The sequence below is a fragment of the Gallinula chloropus genome, assembly GCF_964237585.1.
Source record: "Gallinula chloropus genome assembly, chromosome: 7".
In the NCBI taxonomy this organism is placed as follows: Eukaryota; Metazoa; Chordata; class Aves; order Gruiformes; family Rallidae; genus Gallinula; species Gallinula chloropus.
Genome location: NC_140092.1, coordinates 5,103,151 through 5,121,703, shown reverse-complemented (window position 1 = coordinate 5,121,703; position 18,553 = coordinate 5,103,151). Strand labels below are relative to the sequence as shown.

At 44.8% G+C, this 18,553-nt stretch overlaps 1 protein-coding gene across 1 annotated transcript in view; it reads left to right on the top strand.

Moving 5' to 3' along the window:
• Window positions 1–13,965: 13,965 nt before the first annotated feature.
• Window positions 13,966–18,553, top strand: part of BOD1L1 (biorientation of chromosomes in cell division 1 like 1) — a 36,485-nt gene continuing 31,897 nt past the window's right edge. Inside the window, exons 1-4 of the mRNA XM_084266977.1 lie at window positions 13,966–14,267; window positions 14,839–14,963; window positions 16,191–16,381; window positions 17,577–18,188. Coding sequence (XP_084123103.1) covers window positions 14,061–14,267; window positions 14,839–14,963; window positions 16,191–16,381; window positions 17,577–18,188 — 1,135 coding nt within the window. The 5' untranslated portion in view covers window positions 13,966–14,060. The remainder of the gene's footprint in view (window positions 14,268–14,838; window positions 14,964–16,190; window positions 16,382–17,576; window positions 18,189–18,553) is intronic.

Below are 18,553 nucleotides of genomic sequence, written 5' to 3'. Positions count from 1 at the left end.
CTGTTAAGAGCGATTTGGAAGGAGATCTCGCCCCGCTCCCAGTCAGATTACCCGATGCAAAGCAGAAAGAACTCTTTGAATAAAAGGACGAGTTCGTGTTGCGCACACGGAACTTTTCCCACGTTCAGACGAAAAGTAGATATTGCCACCTGCTGACGAAACGGGGGGTAGCAACGGGGATGGGGGGGGAAGGCGGGGAAATCAGGGTCTGCAGAAACCAGCGGGGATTTTGGCCACTCATTTTATTGTAGTATCACAGCATCACAGAATCACAGACTGGTTCGGGTTGGAAGAGACATTTAAAGATCACCTAGTCCCAAGCTCCTGTCACGGGCAGGGGCTCCCTCCCCTAACACAGGTTGCCCAAAGTCCCATCCAGCTGATGGGGATGTTGATTGAACACTGCCAGGGAGGGGGCAGCCACAGCTGCTCCAGGCAGCCTGCGCCAGGGCCTCACCACTCTCTTCACAGGGAACCTTTTTTACCTTATATCTAATCTAAATCTATCTTCTTTCAGTCTAAAGCCATCTCCCCTTGTCCTTTCACTCCACACCCCTGTAAACAGCCCCTCTCCAGCTTTCTTGTAGAGGCACATACAGGAAAGTTCTAGGTACTGGCAGGCTGGAGCATTCTCTTCTCCAGGCTGCACAGGCCCAACTCTCTCAGCTTGTCTTCATAGCAGAGGAGCTTCAGCCCCTCTGATCATCTTTGCGGCCTGCTCTGGACTTGCTCCAAGAGCTCCATGTCCTACTTTTACTGGGGACCCTAGACCTGGACACGGTGCTCCAGGGGGGTCTCACAAGAGCAGAGTAGAGGGAGAGAGAGGGAGAGAACCTCCTGCTCCTCAAACTACTTTTGATGTGGTCCAAAATATATGGCTTTCTGGGCTGCAAGCCCATATTGTCTGCTCATGTCCAACTTCTCATCCACCAGCTGATCAGGTGAGGGGAACATCTGATCAGTGGCATCCCGCAGCAGTGTGAGGGCCCCGTACAAGGTGGCTAGAATAGGAACCTTAGAAAGGCCTGAACCACAGAAGCAGCTTCAAACCAGAGTTCACATCTTCTTAAACACTAAAGCTAATAATTCTGGGTAAATCTGCAGGAAATCAGACTATATCCATGCAGTGCATGAGAACAACCTCTTACTTTGCCAGGCACATCAGGCATAATTATGCTGCTTATTCCTTTCAATACTGACAAGAGAGAATAAATAATCAAGGAGATATTTGCTTTGGTTTTCTATGTGACCACAGGTAAAACAGTGATGCAGACGTAGGAATGAGCAGTCTGTGCTGGCAGGAACTCCTTAAATTTCTTCAGTAAGATTCAGTGCCAAAGTCAGAATACCGTGGAACTGCAGGATCAAAAAGTTGTGGCTGGTGTCCAGCAATCTGGAGCAACACCAACAGATTTGCCCAGCACTTCAAACAGGAGTGCAGAGATGAAGAAGCTACTAAGAAAGTCTTTCAGCAAAATACTTTTAGACTGCATACAAATTGGATCAACTTTGTATCAGTTACATTCAAATACGTCTCAAATCCAAAGGAAGTGAGCTAGGCATTGCAATGCCATGAGCTTCACAGAAATGTTAAGCAAATACAGGAGTTCCAAGATTCTCAGAAAAAGTTCGTTCTTGTGAAGAAAAAAAATAAAAGTTGCTGCAATAATGGTCCAAGAGAACTTTTCTGTGCTGCAGGTGCAAGAATATGTACTGAACCTGCAGGTGTCCCACCACCAACTTGACTTCTTCATGACTTCTAAGCAAGTTCTTTATTTTGGAAAGGTTTGTAATAGTCATTCACCTGCTCTCTTTCTTCTTTCTGCCTCTCTGACTTATCACCCACCAAACAAGCTGTTGGTGCTTGTCTTGGAATTTTGAGTTTACTGCAAGTGGCACATAAATCCCAAATCAGCTATCATATGTGAGTTTGATGAGGGCCGAAAAAATCTGTCCACTTCAGTGAGTCCAGCCAAGAGCTGTCTGTCACACACCACTGCACAAACAGAGCAATTTGCCATGACTTTGAGGTGAATTTGGGGCTGAGGAAGGTTGGGTGAGCTCTGTGGATTACTGCCTGCCTCTTGTTACAGGGAATGTGGGACCCTTCCCTCAACAACAAATTCAAGTTTTCTGTCTCAAATATTCAGGCTACAGGAGAGAACATGCCCTTTTAACATAAATACTGGAGAGCTGCTTCTTCTGAAGACCTAAGAAATTATGTTCAAATATACCTAGCTATTGAGTTACCCAGGTGTCCCCAAGGGAAGACTTTGGCACAGCATCTTGGAGAAGACATAAGGAGAAAAAACATATAGGAACTGTCACCCTTGGGGGGTAGGGGGGGAAAAATGATGGCCATTGTTATGGAGAAGAAGAAATAGAATTATATGGTCCCTGTTCAGAAAATTAAGATATTAGATTGAAAATATATATATACACACATCAGATCTAAGCCTATCATGCTGCAGAAGAAAGAAGCAGGCTTGTAATAAATACACATGTAAATACTATCAGTATAGACTGTAGTATCTGAACTGCTTAAAGTCCATCACTTTATGTCAAACTGATGGAGCTGCAAAAGGAGGGTTAAGTGAGAAAGTAGAAGGAAACAAACAATTGCAAAGTTTTAATGAGTTCTGCAGTCCTTTAAAAAACATGAAAGACCACTGGAGATTTAACAACGAACAAAGGCAAGATAGAAAAGGAAATCAGGTGCATGTTAGCAGAGATAAGAGCAGCATGCAGCCAAATAGCACATACTTAACAAAAATTTTCACTTCATTATATTTAAACCTTGAAGAGAAATTTTGCTCTTTTACACTATCACAATATGAAGCCTAAAAGTAAAATTGTGCTTTGAGACTTTAAATACATCACGTCTCCCTGGCAATTTTAATTAGCATGCCTCTGTTTATACAAATGTGTCTGTGGGGAGCTGGTTTGAAGAATGGAAGAATAAGCCTAGATGAGTATATGGAATAATTTTAGTATCCATAATTTAAGTTTCCTTTGTCTGCCCATGAGCAAAAGGATCCAAAAAAGCATAAAATTAATATTTTTAAATTATCCAAAATCCCTGTTCATTTAATGCACTATTTACATTCTCCTGGCTTGTTCATATGCTAGTGCAAATAGCCATCTCAAATAGCATCGCAATTACACCGAGCTGTATTTCAATAAAATGTAATTGTGAGAAGCAAGTTCTAACTGCAGTTAAACTGGAGTTTGAAAAGAAAGAGGGGGGGGGGGGGGGGAAGAGAAGGGAAGGGAAGAGGGAAAGGAAGGGAAAAGGGAAGGGGGAAGGGAAGATGGAGGATCACTGAAACACTTAAAAGAATCTGCTATTTTGTGACTGTTGGTTTTGGCTGTTCACAGCAGCTAGTGTGGTGCTGTGTTTTGGATTTGTGCTGAAAACAGCCTTGATAACACAGGGATGTTTTAGTTACCGCTGGGCAGGGCTTACACAGAGCCAAGGCCTTGTCTGCTTCTCACCCCACCCCACCAGCAAGCGGCTGGGGGTGCACAAGGACTTGGGAGGGGACACAGCAGGGACAGTGACCAAAGGGGTATTTCATGCCATATGATGTCATGCTCAGCATATAAAGCTGAGGGAAGAAGGAGGAAGACAGGGATGTTTGGAGTGTCTTCCTAAGTCACCATTAAGCATAGAATCATAGAATGGCCTGGGTTGGAAGGGACCCCAAGGATCACAGAGCTCCAACCCCCTGCCACAGGCAGGGACACCAACCTCCAGGCCTGGATCTACACAAGGTTGCCCAGGGCCCCATCCAACCTGGCCTTGAACACCTCCAGGGACGGGGCATCCACCCCCTCTCTGGGCAGCCTGTTCCAGCCCCTCACCACTCTCTCTGGAAGGAACTTCCCCCTAAGAACTGATCTAAACCTTCCTTTCTTTAGTTTTAATCCATCCCCCCCTTGTCCTGCCATTGTCTACCCTTTTAAAGGCATGATAGAGCCCTTCTTCCCTTGAGATGGCTGAACACCTGCCTGTCCATGGGAAGCGGGGGACAAATTCCTTCTCGTTTTGTTTTACGTGCACAGCTTTTGCTTTACAGTTAAACCATCCTTATCTCAACCCACGAGTTTTCTCACTTTCACTTTCCTGATTCTCTGCCCCATCCCACCAGGAGGGAGCGAGTGAGCTGCTGCGTGGGGCTGAGCTGCCAGCTGGGGTTAAACCACAACAGACAGCAAGAGAATTTAAGAATAGCTCTACAGGAAACAGATGCGGGAGCACACCCCACACACCCCCCCTTTACTCTGAGTGTTTTAATATCAGAGTAGTAATCTATAATATGCATCCCAGGAGAATCTAGAAATACTTTCACCTGCCCCAGAGGTTTGGATTACTTGTCTAATAAATTATTTTAATCCGTCCTCCAGGCAAAGTGAGAACTTTAGCATATGGCAGGTCTGTCCTTCCCTCCTCTGCTATATATAAGGTAAAATGACACTCCAATTTACATGCAGTATTCTACCACTACAGTCAAAGGAACTGCAGCAGGAAAAGTCGAAGCATAATCTAGTACTATAGGTGTTTTTCTGGAATAGTTGATCTCACAAACTTTCACTATTATCAGCTTTCACTGAGTTCTGAAAGTGCATGTCTCTTTCTTCTGACTCCCTCTCTTTGTGTTTTTTTATTGCAGGCTTGTAAAGAAAGTTCTGTTATGCTGTATAGAATTTTAGTTTATGGGGAGTGTGTGTACATTGTGTTTGTGATAATGTTGTCTCTTCAGGCTCTTTTCAACAAGCAGTAAATCACGAATTTGGCTGGAACAACATGACAAGAAAAAATTCCAGACCTTACCAGGGAGATGTGTTTTCAAATAAATCAGATTTTAACAATCACTCAGTAATCAAAGCTGAAAAAAATACCCCCAAGATCATGGCTGGAAAGACACACCAACCAGGATACAGAGCAGACAGAGTGGGACAGTCCAAGAGATTAGACATGGAGGCAGGACTTTGTAGCATCAGCCCTGAGAAGTTCCTTTCCCCTTCAGCACTCTCAATGGATACACAGCTTCACGGCCTCCCTCCTTTTCACTTCAGAAAGCAAGAAAAAGGAGATTAATGTATCCCTGTCCACCGTGGGCAATTATTCATTCTGTCTCGGTGGAGGAAGAGTTGGAAGCTGGTGCTTTTTTCATTAATGGACAGAAGTAGATACAATCAAAACTCTGGAAAACTTCAGGCTCACTTTTCTCACAAGAGAAATCAAACAGTCCTGGGAAAGGACTTACAGAGAGTCAAAGAAATAAATTTCCATCTACACTCGACATTCAGACTGAGAAAACCATAACCAATTTAGATCATTTCCTTTGATGCCAGCAGCCTTGGCAGGACTGGAATATTTTGTTATCAGTGATAAACACTGCAAAACATCCCCCTGCGTGTATCACTCGAGAGCAGCAGAGCAGTCTGAGGTCCAAGGAGAGTTGTCCTTGTTTTTCAGGCTAGGCACCCCAGCTACCAGCCTCTGAACCTGACAAACATGTTTTCAGCAGGCCAAAAATTACCTTTACCCCCTGATACCTGAAGAAGTATTTCCTTCCCTCTACAAAAACATCTCCTGGCACTAGTTACTGCAATGGGGTGAAAGACAGAGGTGGAAAGCGGGTTCTTGCTCAAGATCCCCCCAGGACAGAGGGAAAGTATTTTAATTTTCCAAGCTTTCTATTGTTTTTCTAAACCTGCCTTTCTTAAAGCTTCAACTGCTTGGACATTCTGGACAGCCCTAAGCAAGCGGGTACTTTGGATGACCAGTTCCCTTTCGTTGAGCCACCATCACACAACAACATACAAGAGAGAGGGACATTGCCCAAAAGTCTTCCCAGCACCTTAATGATAAAAGTGAATATGCTTCTTAAGTCAGTGTATAATGAGAAAGACATTAAAACTGTCTTTATGTAAAGCATGCCAGACAGCTGGTTAAAATAGCCTGCAGCCAAGGGGAGACAGCCTCAAGACATTTCTAACTACAAAATAAATCCACTGAAGTACAGCACAGCTTTTTTAAGAACTGCTGTTACACAACAAGCTGTATGGCATTAACAAAGCCAGTCAGGCAATGATTATCAACACACAGCAACAAAGACCACAGGGTAAAATAAGAAAAGGACAGGTTAGCCACCCCTGAGGCAACATCTGCAGGAGAGGCCGCAGGCAACGCAGTCCAGTCCTGTGCATGGACAGGGCTGCTGGTATTGCTGTGCTTCAGCTGCCCATCATCCTTCCTGACGGCATACTCTTAAAACAGGAGAAAAAAAGTCTTCCAATGTGGTTTTCCTCCTTTGCAGCTTCAATAGCTCCTTTTTACTTAGCACAAAAATGTTGTCTTTTTTTGGTTTTTTTTTAAATTTTATTTTTGTTTTTAACAAATCCTGTTGTTGGGGTAAACATCACACTGCTCCATCTCAGGAGGGTTTCCAACCTTGCTAGGAGAAAATAAAACCTAAAAATACCAATGCATTAAAACTTATTATTGTACACATCTCAGAACACCCTCTTCCTACTGTAGGATGAAACTCGGGATACTCAAATTGTTGAGACTGGCATTGATAATACTGTTTTCCCCTAACTTTCTATTTTCCTCTGCTTAAACAAATGAAACAGAAAACCTTGCATTTCTCATGCTCCCCAGCATGAGCAAGCTGGTGTGCTAGTCTGGGATTGTTTCTCCCTTGTCTGACTTCTACATCAGTTCCTATTCAGAGAGCAGCTGGTCTCTGAATACATTCAGAGCTGGTTATCTCCATATACAATATATCCTAGCAGATTCAGGCTTCTATTCTCCTTTTTTTTTTTCCCCAGGAAACAATTATTTTGCTATTTGTCAGTCTTTCTCCAACCCCTGCCCCGTAACTTCTCAAACACTTAGCCAATTTTAATGAAATCTGGCAGAAAAGCACAAATCTTAAAGACATTAAATTCCTATCATCTTTGTGCAAATCAATAGGGGAGGAGGAACGATTTTGAAGAAGCATTATTATTTCTGTTGTTTCACCCCATATCCCACCTTCTTCCAAATGAGGGCTGCCCTTGGCTGTGGAGTGCAATACTCTGTGGGACTCTCCACACTAGGAAATCTCCAGGCTCCCATTTAGGCATGCCACCTGGATTTCAACTGGGACCAGCCTCAGGTGGGAAGCCCTCTCCTCCACTCTTCCCAACTTGATGGACAGCCAGGAAAGCACGCCAGGCGTGCTGCTGGGGTATCCAGTGGGATCTGCAGTGAACTGGGAATGAGGGGAGCACCCTTGACCACACCCAATCCACAACTTTGATTTACAGCCGGACCCAGGAGGGTGGTATGTTCCACCTACGCCTCCTCCACACCAAACCTTTCCCCACAGGCTCCCACCTCACCAATGATTTGGGATAGGTCTCAGCCATACAGGGAACCAAGCATGGGAAGTAGGTCAACAGCAACAAAATGACCCATCTCCCTCCCTCCACCCCACCCTCCTTTAAGAACGTTGTTGGGAGGTGACTCATGGTCCCTCTTCCTCTGAACGTGTGGCAATCCCAACACAAAAGAACAAGTCAAAAGCCCAAAATACTTTTTCCCTTTTTTTTTATTTTTCTAAACAACATTTTCAGAATTTCCCATGGAAAATACTATTTTTGTGCTAGATACAATAACTCTAATTTTTACTTGAGGATTACAACCAAGGTTGCAAAAAAATGATGGCATGAGCAATTTTGAGCACCCTATTATTTAGCAGCGAAGTCCTGCTTTGATCCATCTCCCTGCTGACTTCAATAGAACCACACTAGGTATAAATTAAAGCAAAATTCAGTCCATCAGCTCTACTTTAGGCTTCATGCATCCCATTTAAGCAATGCCTCCACCTTGATTTCACCTTGCTGCAGTCAGCAAAGAATGCTGATATAAAAGGTGCCGTGCTTTCGTGTATCCACTCACTCTGCTTTCATGTTTAAGCTGTACCATTTTACCTTACCATTAAAATTACATTTAGGCAAAAGTGAAGGAGTGTGTAATGTCTTGTGCTTTCTCTGGAAAACAAGCTTCCATTAAGTTTTTCTCCATCTCCCTGTATACAAATAGCAAACCCATGTATTTTCCAGTCAAAAACAAACAGCACAGTAAAAGGTCTATTAAAGGGAGCACAGTCACTTATTCTAACATTTTTCATCTGAATGAAGAAATAAAGTGGCATTTCTCCAGCATGGAAGAACCTACATTTCAAAAAAGAAAAGAAAAAAAAACCCCAAACCCCAGATATGCTGAGATCATCAATCACAGTAGCGGGAATTACATATCCAATCTGTTAGATGCCAATAACAATCCCAACCATCTTGCCTCAATTAGTCACTGGCTGCTTGTGAAGAGGTAAGAAAGCTTTAGTGCTTCTCTTCCTTCCCTCATCACCATGGGAAAGCGCAGCACAAAGAGCTGGACCACGAGTCACAGCCATGGCCACATGGATGACCCTTCCTCTCACAGCAGGTCAAGGTTCCATCTGCCACTGAAGATTTATTTCTGGTTACAGGAAAAAAAATGCAAAAAAAAAAAATCCCCAACCCCCCCAAGTAAGTCTGTGTATTGAGGCTATTTGTGATAGTAATCTTTTTTCACTCTCAAATGTCATCCGCTAAGCAGGCTCTACTCATCCTCTCCCAAAATCTAAGAACTTCAAAATAATGGACTTTAAAAGCATCATCTGCAAACTCAGCCTCGCACTGAAGTTCTGAAACTGGGAAAAATAATCCTAACCTTTCAGATAAAGTTACACTCAGAAGTGTAACTTTGAATTGCTTTTACTTGTCACCGGTAGGTAAACAAAGCTGAGTTCATGTCTCTGCACACCAATGGAGAAGTATTACACAATGCAGTTTGTTGAAATGTGACTTAGGTGACTTCCCAAGTGTCTGGGTTTTTTTCAAACTGTAACCAGTCATTCTTCCCACCAAATACAACCAAAAGTATTAGCTACTGAACGTGAAAACCTTAGTATTTTTAAAACCAACTTCAGTCTGTCTACTTGACAAACCACTTTCAGGAGCCACGCTGAACTAAAGTGTCACTGCCAACAGGCACCCCGCTCGGCTCCAGTGGGAGACCCAGGATCTCCCAGTATTTCTAGTTTTGCTCAAGAGGTCTCTTTAGAAGTGCCCAAGTAGTATTAAAGGTGCAAGCAGAAAGGTCATGACAGGCTGGTTTCAATAGAAGCTTTCCTTCCATCACTTTAAAATGTCTTGACCAGTCACTGTTTCCATTTCTGCCCAGTCTTGGGCTTGCTGAAGGTTTGCCTGTGGAAAACACTCAGGACAGGCAGCCTCCTACTGAACCGAAATACATTTGCCATTCCACTGCATAGTTCACTTAAGCCATCAAGCATCACCTCTTACACAGGACCTACTTACCACTGACAAATGGGAAAAAAATGTATGTACATAGGTATGTGCTTGGACAGGTAACACGAGCAACACCTGGAAAGAAACACGGTTGTAAAACCAGAAAGCACTTCAGGCATCCTTTATTAAACAGCAAACAGTTCATCCAAATGTTCTTTATTTATCCAGAAAAGATAAGATGAAGATATTTATTCAGAAATTATATTCAGCAACCTTGGAAGTCCAAGAGCATTTCACCTACCAAGATTACAGCTATGTAAGAAGGCAGACATCGCTCTGACCGTATCACAGCTGAAGATACAGCCTGTGCCTTGGCTACGTTTTAGTCTTGCAACTAGAGCATTTCATGCCACAGGTCAGCTGAAGCCACAGTTGCTCTTATTGAGGAAGCATAAAACCTCAGTGATGCTGGCACTGTTTCTCTGCAGTTTCAAAACAGGGTGGGCTATATTGTGATTACTGGTGTTGCTCCGAGGCACAATAAATTTGCCTTTAAAAAAAAAAAAAGTCCTGTATCAGCAAGCATCAGAAAATCTAAGGCTTTATCTAGGGATGCTGCTAAGATATACTGTTCATGCACAGGTAGAAGCAAATGGGAAATCCACATCACGAAATGCACATTTATAGAACAAATCAATTCTTCACTGACAGTTCTGGGGTTTATTGAACCACAATAAACAATATATAAGCTGCACATCGAAAGAAAATCAACCTCAGAGAACAGAGCAACAGTGGTAACACAGATGGTGCAAGGCACAGGCATGTTACCACATATGTAGAGGAAGAAGTGAGCAATCCATCCAGGCCAGATCTCTAGTTGGTGTCGGGCAGCTTTAGAGCTTTCACTATCCAAGAATCTGCTCAGGCATTTCAGTCATTCCTAGTGAAAAGTCTTTACTTTTTCTAGAAAACTTGATTTGTTCCTAAACAGCTCCCCTTTCTGTGTACCCTTACTTATTAAGGACTACAGAGATTTAAGGGGAACATTATCCTTGTAAGCTCAATGCTGCCCGCCCCACTTCAGAGCCCACAGAGCTTTGCAGCACCCAGAGTTCACCACGGAGCAAGGGCATCTCTTTTCAAGACCAGGCTTGGTCAGATCAGTACTTCACTCTTCTGCAAAGTGAAGGATTTTTTTCTCTGCTTCTTTTTACACTCTTAGTCCAGAAGTTACCTGGATTTCAGATACTCCATAAATTTAGATTCATTATCAGCATACACTGTGTAAACAAAGTTTTTTAGATAGAGGAAAAAACTGCACCAAAAAAAACCCCAGCTTTATTGAAAAAACCCAAAACAGAAAACACCAAGTTCTGTTACCACTTACAGGTAAATGAAAGTGTAAGGAATGAGGTGGATGTGGGAAAAGGAAAAGTTAAGGAGAGGTACTCTTAGGGCACTGCTGAAAAAGAACTGTTCCAAGCCTAAGGGAAGATACAAAGCATGTGCAAATTCAAGTGATAACCAAAACATAGATCAGGAAAATTAACTGGGACTACGAAGTAAACAAGGAAATTACTCAACTTGGACTGACAAAATACTGAACAAAACCAAGTAATTTGTATTCCGTTTCTATTAATTATCTGGCAAGTCTTTATCTATTATCTCAGAAATGAAAACATTTTACTGGGACTGGGTATCAGGCATCACTAAGTGACTACACCAAACGACATCATAATTAGAGTGAACCGCAAGGATAAATATCAAGCGCAAAATTAACGTGCTGAATAGTACTAAAACAACTGAAACAGCTGCACTTAAATATATTTTAACTTCCTTTGTGATCTCACTGAAAACAGCAAGATCTCTTAACATTTAGTTGTCCACTCATAATTCTTCATATACCTATATACTTCTATTTTGGTTGGACTAGGTGATCTTTAAAGGTCCCTTCCAACAAAAACCATTCTGATTCTATGATTATAGTGCAACCAACAAATAAAGTATCTTTTTTTTAGCATACAAGACTTCATGTAGCTGCATCTTACCTAATACAAGACAGCAAAGCATCCTTAAAACAGACAACAAAGGGCTGACTTTAATGCAACTCAAATTCATGTTTTTTTTCTTTTCAGGAAGCTTACAGTCTTATTTACAGCACCTTCCCATAGGGGAACATATAGTTGGACTCAGACAACAAAAAAGCCTGTTTCTGCCAGTATTTAGGATAAAGATATTTTATTTGATAAGATATCTGACAAGCCTGCAACAGTCAGGAAGTTGCATGAAACTTAGGACAGTACATAATTCAGAGGACACTGATTGTTGAATCAATCAGAGTATGGGCTGCTTGTTGCAATACTTTCAGACCACTGGGCCTAACTGATCCCTGACACTCTTTAAATTCCCAAATCTCATCAATGGATTTCTGCTCCCTAGCACGTTCCCTTCACAGCTCATTCGTTGACATAGCCTGAGACAAAGGCCATGAATATCCCAGGCTGTCCATAACATCCTGCACGTGAATGGTACGCCATTCTGGGAGAAGGCATCTTGCTTGTGCTGTTAAAATGTTCTTTTTCCTCATTTTCTGCATCCCCCTTGATGCAGGGGCAGGGGGCAAACCAAAAGAAAAATCCACTACAGAAAAAAAAGAAAAAAAGAACCTGGGAAGCTGCAGTATCTTCTCCTAATATAAAATTCTGACAGTGTTAACTTCCCAGTCAGGTCTGGTCAATTTTTATTCACTAACACGGTAAGTCACACACTATTTCTAAAATTTGTAGGTGCATTTACTAAAATGACACCCTTCACTTCTGCCCTTTCTTCCTTACTGCTACGTGATCTTTAATCAGCAGTGAAGAAACTTTTCTTTACTGAGATGTAACAGTCACACTTTTGGATATACCAGTAGGGGCTGCAGCAGGCTCTGAGCTGCAAGTTCCTTGCTGCTCTGAAACTTTTGTGCTTTGATCCTTCTAAATTGCTCTAGAAAATACAAAATTACACAGATACAGGCCAGATTTTTCACTTAACTGGTATTCTAAAATTAAAATCTCACAATGCTCTTATATACTTGTCAGATTTGTTTCCTTCTGTAGTTCTAAATACTCTAGGAGTGAGTAGTTTACAGTAGGAAAGCTAAGAGGAGGCTTTACACTTCTAACCTTCTAAGTCTGCAATAACAACCCCAATGCTCATGCTTCTACGATCAAACTGAATCTTCATGATTACCACAGAGGGCAATTTATAACATTTGTAGCTGGACAAGATGTCCACCCAAACTATTACTGGCACGTCCCATTTCTTCTCTTTCCCATAAGCTTTTATAATTTTTAAGTACATTTGTATACTTCCTTTCATCCTTACCCGTGCTGGTTAAGACAGCTCAGCCACCTCAGCAGAAAGAGACTAGACAGCCAAACCATGCCTGTGAGACAGCATTTTCTCTTAGCTACTGTCTCACCTATAACAAAATTACTTTATATCCAGATTTTTTATCCTGATTACTACCTCTGGGGTCCTGGTTTAGTCCTAACCAGTGAGCCTGGGAGTTACCAGCCAGCAGTCTGCATCAAGTCTCTGTGGAGACAGAAGATACTCATAGGTGTAAGCACTGGATTTAGAGCTGCCAAGGAGACTTCTGGGCAGCATACTGACTAAACAGCTGCAAGACCAATGTCAAAAAGCCTAATAAAGTAAGTGGCAGACAAGTGATGGCCTGGAAATGCTTGTATTTAGGAGAACACACGGGAATGCGCTGAAACCTGAGGGAAACAAGCTGAAACTCGGGCATTCCAGACTTCACCCAGGCCGCCTGCGGCCCCAGGGAGCCTAAGGAAACCCAAAATACAGCATGGCACGTAAAGAAGTAAACCCTCCGGCACCCCCGGGCTGCCAGCCGGGGTGTCCCCCGAGGCAGAGGAGGGAGGACCGCGAGAAGGCGCCGCTAACGGCCGCTGCGCACCCTCAGATTCCCGCAGTCCCCTCTACAATGCCTCCCACCCGCGACCATCACCAGGCCCTAACACACCCCCCTCCCTCCCTTGACCCGCCCCGGCGATGCCGGGCGCAGCCACTGACAGGCCGCGACCCTGGGCCCACCCCCGGCCGAGGCCCCTCCCCTCGGCCGCCGCAGCGCCTCGGCCCCGCCCCGCGCCTCGGGGGAGGAAGCGCGCGGCGCTGCCCCCACCATGATGGCGGCCAGCGCAGGAAGGGGCAGGGCGCGGGGCGGAGCTGCGGGGGCACTGCCGGGGAGCGCGGCAGCGGCGCGGCACCGGGCTGCGGGCGGCCCTGGGCGGCGGGTGCCCCCGCCTTGCCCGCAGCGCCCAGCCGCGGCCGCCCGGCGCGGGGGGGCTACCGGCGAGGCAAGGAGGGGGCCGAGGACCGCCGCGGCCGCTCCCCTCCCCACCCCCGCCGCCGGATCGGGGCCCCCCACTGGAGCGGGCCGCGAGCAGCTCCGCCCCCCTCCACCCCCTTAAAGGGCCCGCGGCTCCTGCGCGCGGCCCTGCCAGTGCGCCGATGGCGCCGCTCTCGGCGGCGGCGGCGTCCCTGCTTCCCTTCTCGCTGCCCGCCGCTTCCTCCCTCCGTTCCCTTTCGCTTCCGGGGTCAGCGCTGCCGCGGCCGCTGCTCGGTAACAAGCCCCGTCCTGGGGTCCGGCCGGGAGAGCCGGCAGCCGCGCCTAGCGCAGGCCGCGCCGCTCCGCCGCCCCTATGGCGAGCAACCCCCAGCCGCAGCCCCCGCCGCCGCCCCCCCCGCCGCCACCCCCTCAGCAGCCGCCGCCGCTGCCGGGGGTCGGCGCCGCCGTGGGGAGCGGCGCGGCCGAGCCCGAGCTCGTCTCCATGATCGTCAACCACCTCAAGAGCCAGGGGCTCTTCGACCAGTTCCGCCGCGACTGCCTGGCCGACGTGGACACCAAGGTGGGGGCGGGCGGGACTGGCGGCCGGTGCTTCGGCGCTGGGAAGGGGTGGGGGTGAGGGGGGGATGCCCCGGCACCGCGCCGGTGGGTCTCCCCGGTCTCCGGCACGTTGGCGGCAGGCAGGGCCTGTCCGAGAGCAGCGGGGCCCGGCACGGAGGTAGCGGCAGGTCGCGGGGGAGCGCGTCCCGCGCTCGGGGGTTAGGAACGGCCGCCTGGGCCCGCGCGGGGCTCCGGGCCGGTTGTGCTCGGCCTCAGGGCTCTCCTCGGCGGCACCGGGGGCAAAGCTGGAGCCCGTTTCTAGGAGGGAGCGTGGGCTGGCCGGCGGAGCAAACACGCCAGGTTTTGTGGGATGTTTAGAGCGATAGGGGCGTGTTTAACGCGCTGCGATCGCCGCGAGGGACGGGGAGCGGCTGCACCTTCCCTGGGTTGGCGCGGGAAGTGGGATGGGGGCGGGGAGGGGGGGTGGGGGGGAGTGTATCGGTCGGAGCTCCCAGCTCTTCGTTAACGGCGGCCTCCGGGAGGGTAGCTGCTTATCAAAATCCTCCTCCCCAACCTCTGTTGTTGCTTTCTAGCCTGCCTACCAGAATTTGAGACAGCGTGTTGACAACTTTGTTTCCAATCATTTGGCAACTCATACCTGGAGTCCTCATCTCAACAAGAACCAGCTGAGAAATAACATTAGGCAGCAGGTTCTCAAGTAAGTGGCAGCTCTGGAGTTCCTCTGTTTGAAGGGAGGCTCTAGGTCGTTTGTAAAGTGTGCAGAGAAACTTCTGGAGAAGCTTTTTTCTTGGTGTTTAAAGCGTGTTATTTCAGGTAGCAACTCAGCAACTTGCCATTGGTGTTAGTCAGAACTAGGCTGCAGGTATGATTTTGTCTGATGCAAGTTGATCCAGGGACTCAGAGCATGTTTCTGACTTGGGACATAACACCCTAGCTAAAGTCTATCTTTTCTGTTTCTTTTGAGGTATTAGTAAAATTGCATTATCAGGTTTTGAGCTAAGAAAGATTGAAAGTATTGGACAAACTGAGCTCTGCAGTCCACAAAGCTAGAGTCACACACACCAAAAAAAAACCCCAATGGATGTAAATCTAGCTAGACAGAGAAGAGGTTTCTCAAAACTGCTGTTACATCAAAATTATGTGAAGCACTTACCTGATGTTACATTATTTCATGAGGGTTGCTGTAGTTTTTCCTCTCAAAACTTAAATGTTATAAGAAGTGTTTTAGGAAATTTCTTGAAAATAGCGTGAATTTGGTCACTAAATTGGGTCAGGCAGGGGATGTGGGAACAAATTCATTTGTCCTGTAGTGATAACATTGGTACTGAGAAGCTGTTAAAGCAGCAATGAGGACAAGAGACAATGTATATTACACAAAAGATGATGGGTCTAGAGAGAACTTGTGAATACTGAGCTCTCTATTACCAGTTATTTGATTTTACTGAAGATTAAGAGTGTTCTGTAAAGCTGCAGAACTCTGAGGTGTCACACGGTATTGGGCATAATGTAACTTAGGATGGTAATGACTGGTCTAGTGGTTGTTTATCCATCTTGCCTTCATCTGTTTTCCCCCATAAGAATCAATAACATCAGGTTTCTTCTCAGTTTTTTCCACAAATGTCACCTATGCAGGTAGATAACATTAGTAGGAGTAACCAATAATGATGTAACAACAACCTGTTGTGGTAATTCCGTGTGGTTGGGTTGCTTTGTTTCTTTGCCATTTTTCTTCTTGACTCATAAGGCACGGAGCAAGCTACTGTAATACAGGCAGCTGGCTAAGTACATACAGCCACAGTGATGCTTAGAAAATGTTAATGCTTCATTCAGAGCTCTTGAGTGTCATATCTAAATGAGCATACTTCATTAAGATGTTCGTGAAAAGTCATTTTTCTTATTAAGTATTCATGTAACTTTGTTCCAGGTCTGGAATGTTGGAATCTGGAATTGACAGAATTATTTCTCAGGTTGTGGACCCAAAGATCAACCACACATTCAGACCTCAGGTGGAAAAAGCTGTCCATGAATTTTTAGCCACACTGAATCACAAAGAGGAGGCAGGCCTCAGTGCAACTCCAAGCGAGGAGAAAGCAGATACTTCTGTTGCAGTGCAAGGTATTCTACATTTCTCTGAGCAACCTGTTAACAAAAATGTGCTTTTTGAGAGAGCAGAAACACTGCCTAGTTTTGCTGCTGGTACAGATCTGTGAGCATCAATATTAAGCTGAACTCCAGGCCACATACCATAGTATTTGTCTCTTACTGTATGGATAAAGGTAGAAAGCAAGAGAGATGTTGCTGTGTGCTGCCCTGTGACTCTGTCACTTCTGCTTGAGGTTACAAGGGATCAGTTTATTGTAGGGGAAAAAAATTGTTCTCGGGGTTTGGCCCTTGTAACGATTACAGGATGAGATAAGGCATTGCTGTAAGAGAAGAGGGATTCAGTTTTCTTGTGCATTGGTATATCAGACAAAAAGTACCTATGGGACAGTTACCTGTCTTAATGTGGTCGCTGTGTGCAGTGAAATTTGAATGGCAGAGGTCTTCTCAGGAGCTCAAGTTCTGCTGTGAATTGGTCAGTCTTTAGTTTGTTTATAAACACAGAACTCTTCCTTTGTAGTTTTCATTTATGTTGCCTGGTATCAACTTCTAAACACTGCTGCAGGTAATAGTCTGCTCTGAACCTCCCTAAGAGACGCCACAGCAGTCCATCCATTTGTAACCAGACCCTTTATTTAAATCCTAGCTCTTTTCCTGTGAGGCCCACTTCCTTTAAAGTAAGTGGGTTAACAAGCCAGCGGCAGCTTTTAGTGCTAGTCCAGTTAACCCTTTCTCATCCATCTTCAGAGTTGCTTCTAAGAGGATGGGAAGGTGATAAGATGTTTATGGTGGTTACATAATCTATATGCTGAGTCTGTTTTCCATGTTGTTACAAAGATACCAGGAGTATGAAACATAGACTTACTGCTTCTGTATTGTGCTTTTCCAGAGTCATCATCCCTCTTAGGATGATGGCAAAGTTGAACAAGAATAGTCTTCAGAACATCTGTCCCATAAACAACCCTTGCTTTCTTTAGCTACCTTAGGAACTGTGATAGGTCACACAGCAAAATGCCATCGGTACTGATCAGGTTATAATTGCTGCAGGAATGCAATTTCTTGTTCACTTTTTTAACCCAAGATATCTAGAAGCAAAAATAGCCAATTTTGTGTGATTTAAATAGGGTAATTCTTTGCTTGCTTAATATTCTGTCTGAAGAGAATTACAGAAACCAAGATGAACTAAAACTATTTTCTTTGACTGTTCAAGGTGTCTCTGCTACAGCTCCTGGTGGCAACGTAGCTAATGATGCAATGTCCATTTTGGAAACGATAACTTCTCTTAACCAAGAAGCAAGTGCTGCCAGGGCTTCGACAGAGAACTCAAATCCCAAGAACAATGATAGAGTTTCAAAAAGACTGTCATCTCAGCAGAGTGTGGATGGTGGCACTGATAGAGACAGAAATGTGGAGGACTTGCCAGACAGAGAGAAAGCAGTTTGTGATACTTCTGGAGAAGGGACTGAAACACTTGCAAAGTGTGAGGATTTAAATGAGCTTCCTTGCCAAAGTGAAGAAATAAAAAATTCAACAAAGGATACTAATAATTTGACATTTACAAGTAAAGAAATCCAACAGGAAAGTGAAGAGCAAAAGAGTAAATTATTGGACAAGTGTGACAAGAAACCAGACAGCAGTGAAAAAGGTGAAAGAAGAAAAGAAAAGAAGGAAAAACTTGACAAGAAGTCTGACCATTCAAAGAAAAGTGAAGATACTATGAAATCAAAAGAAGAAAAGCAAGCAAGAGAGTTAGAACCAGTGAAACAGTTAGTTCCAGAAAAAAATAGCAATAAACATAAATCAGCTGAAAGCACTAAAGAAGGTATGGTGTGGGTAATGCTCTTACTTCAAGGTATATTTGGAATGTAGGTTCTCTGTTAGTCTTGGAATCCACAGCTAAGTGGTGGCTCATCTCCCATAACTGAGGTATCCACATGAGAAATCGGTGAGCTTTGATTCCTCAAGTGTGTGATTGGTCATCTGCCTTACTCTGGCAAGCCCTCTCAACAATGCCAGTCTGCATTTAAAGTTTCTAGTTGTACCTCAGAGTGACTTTTGTTTTGATTAGACTAGAGTTAGCCTAATATTTCTTCAAGGCATTAGAGATTTCATATTGGTTTTCTCCCGTTGTTCTTAAAATAATTTTGTTTTCAGTGGTACAATCACTGTTTTGGTAAGATAAGTTTC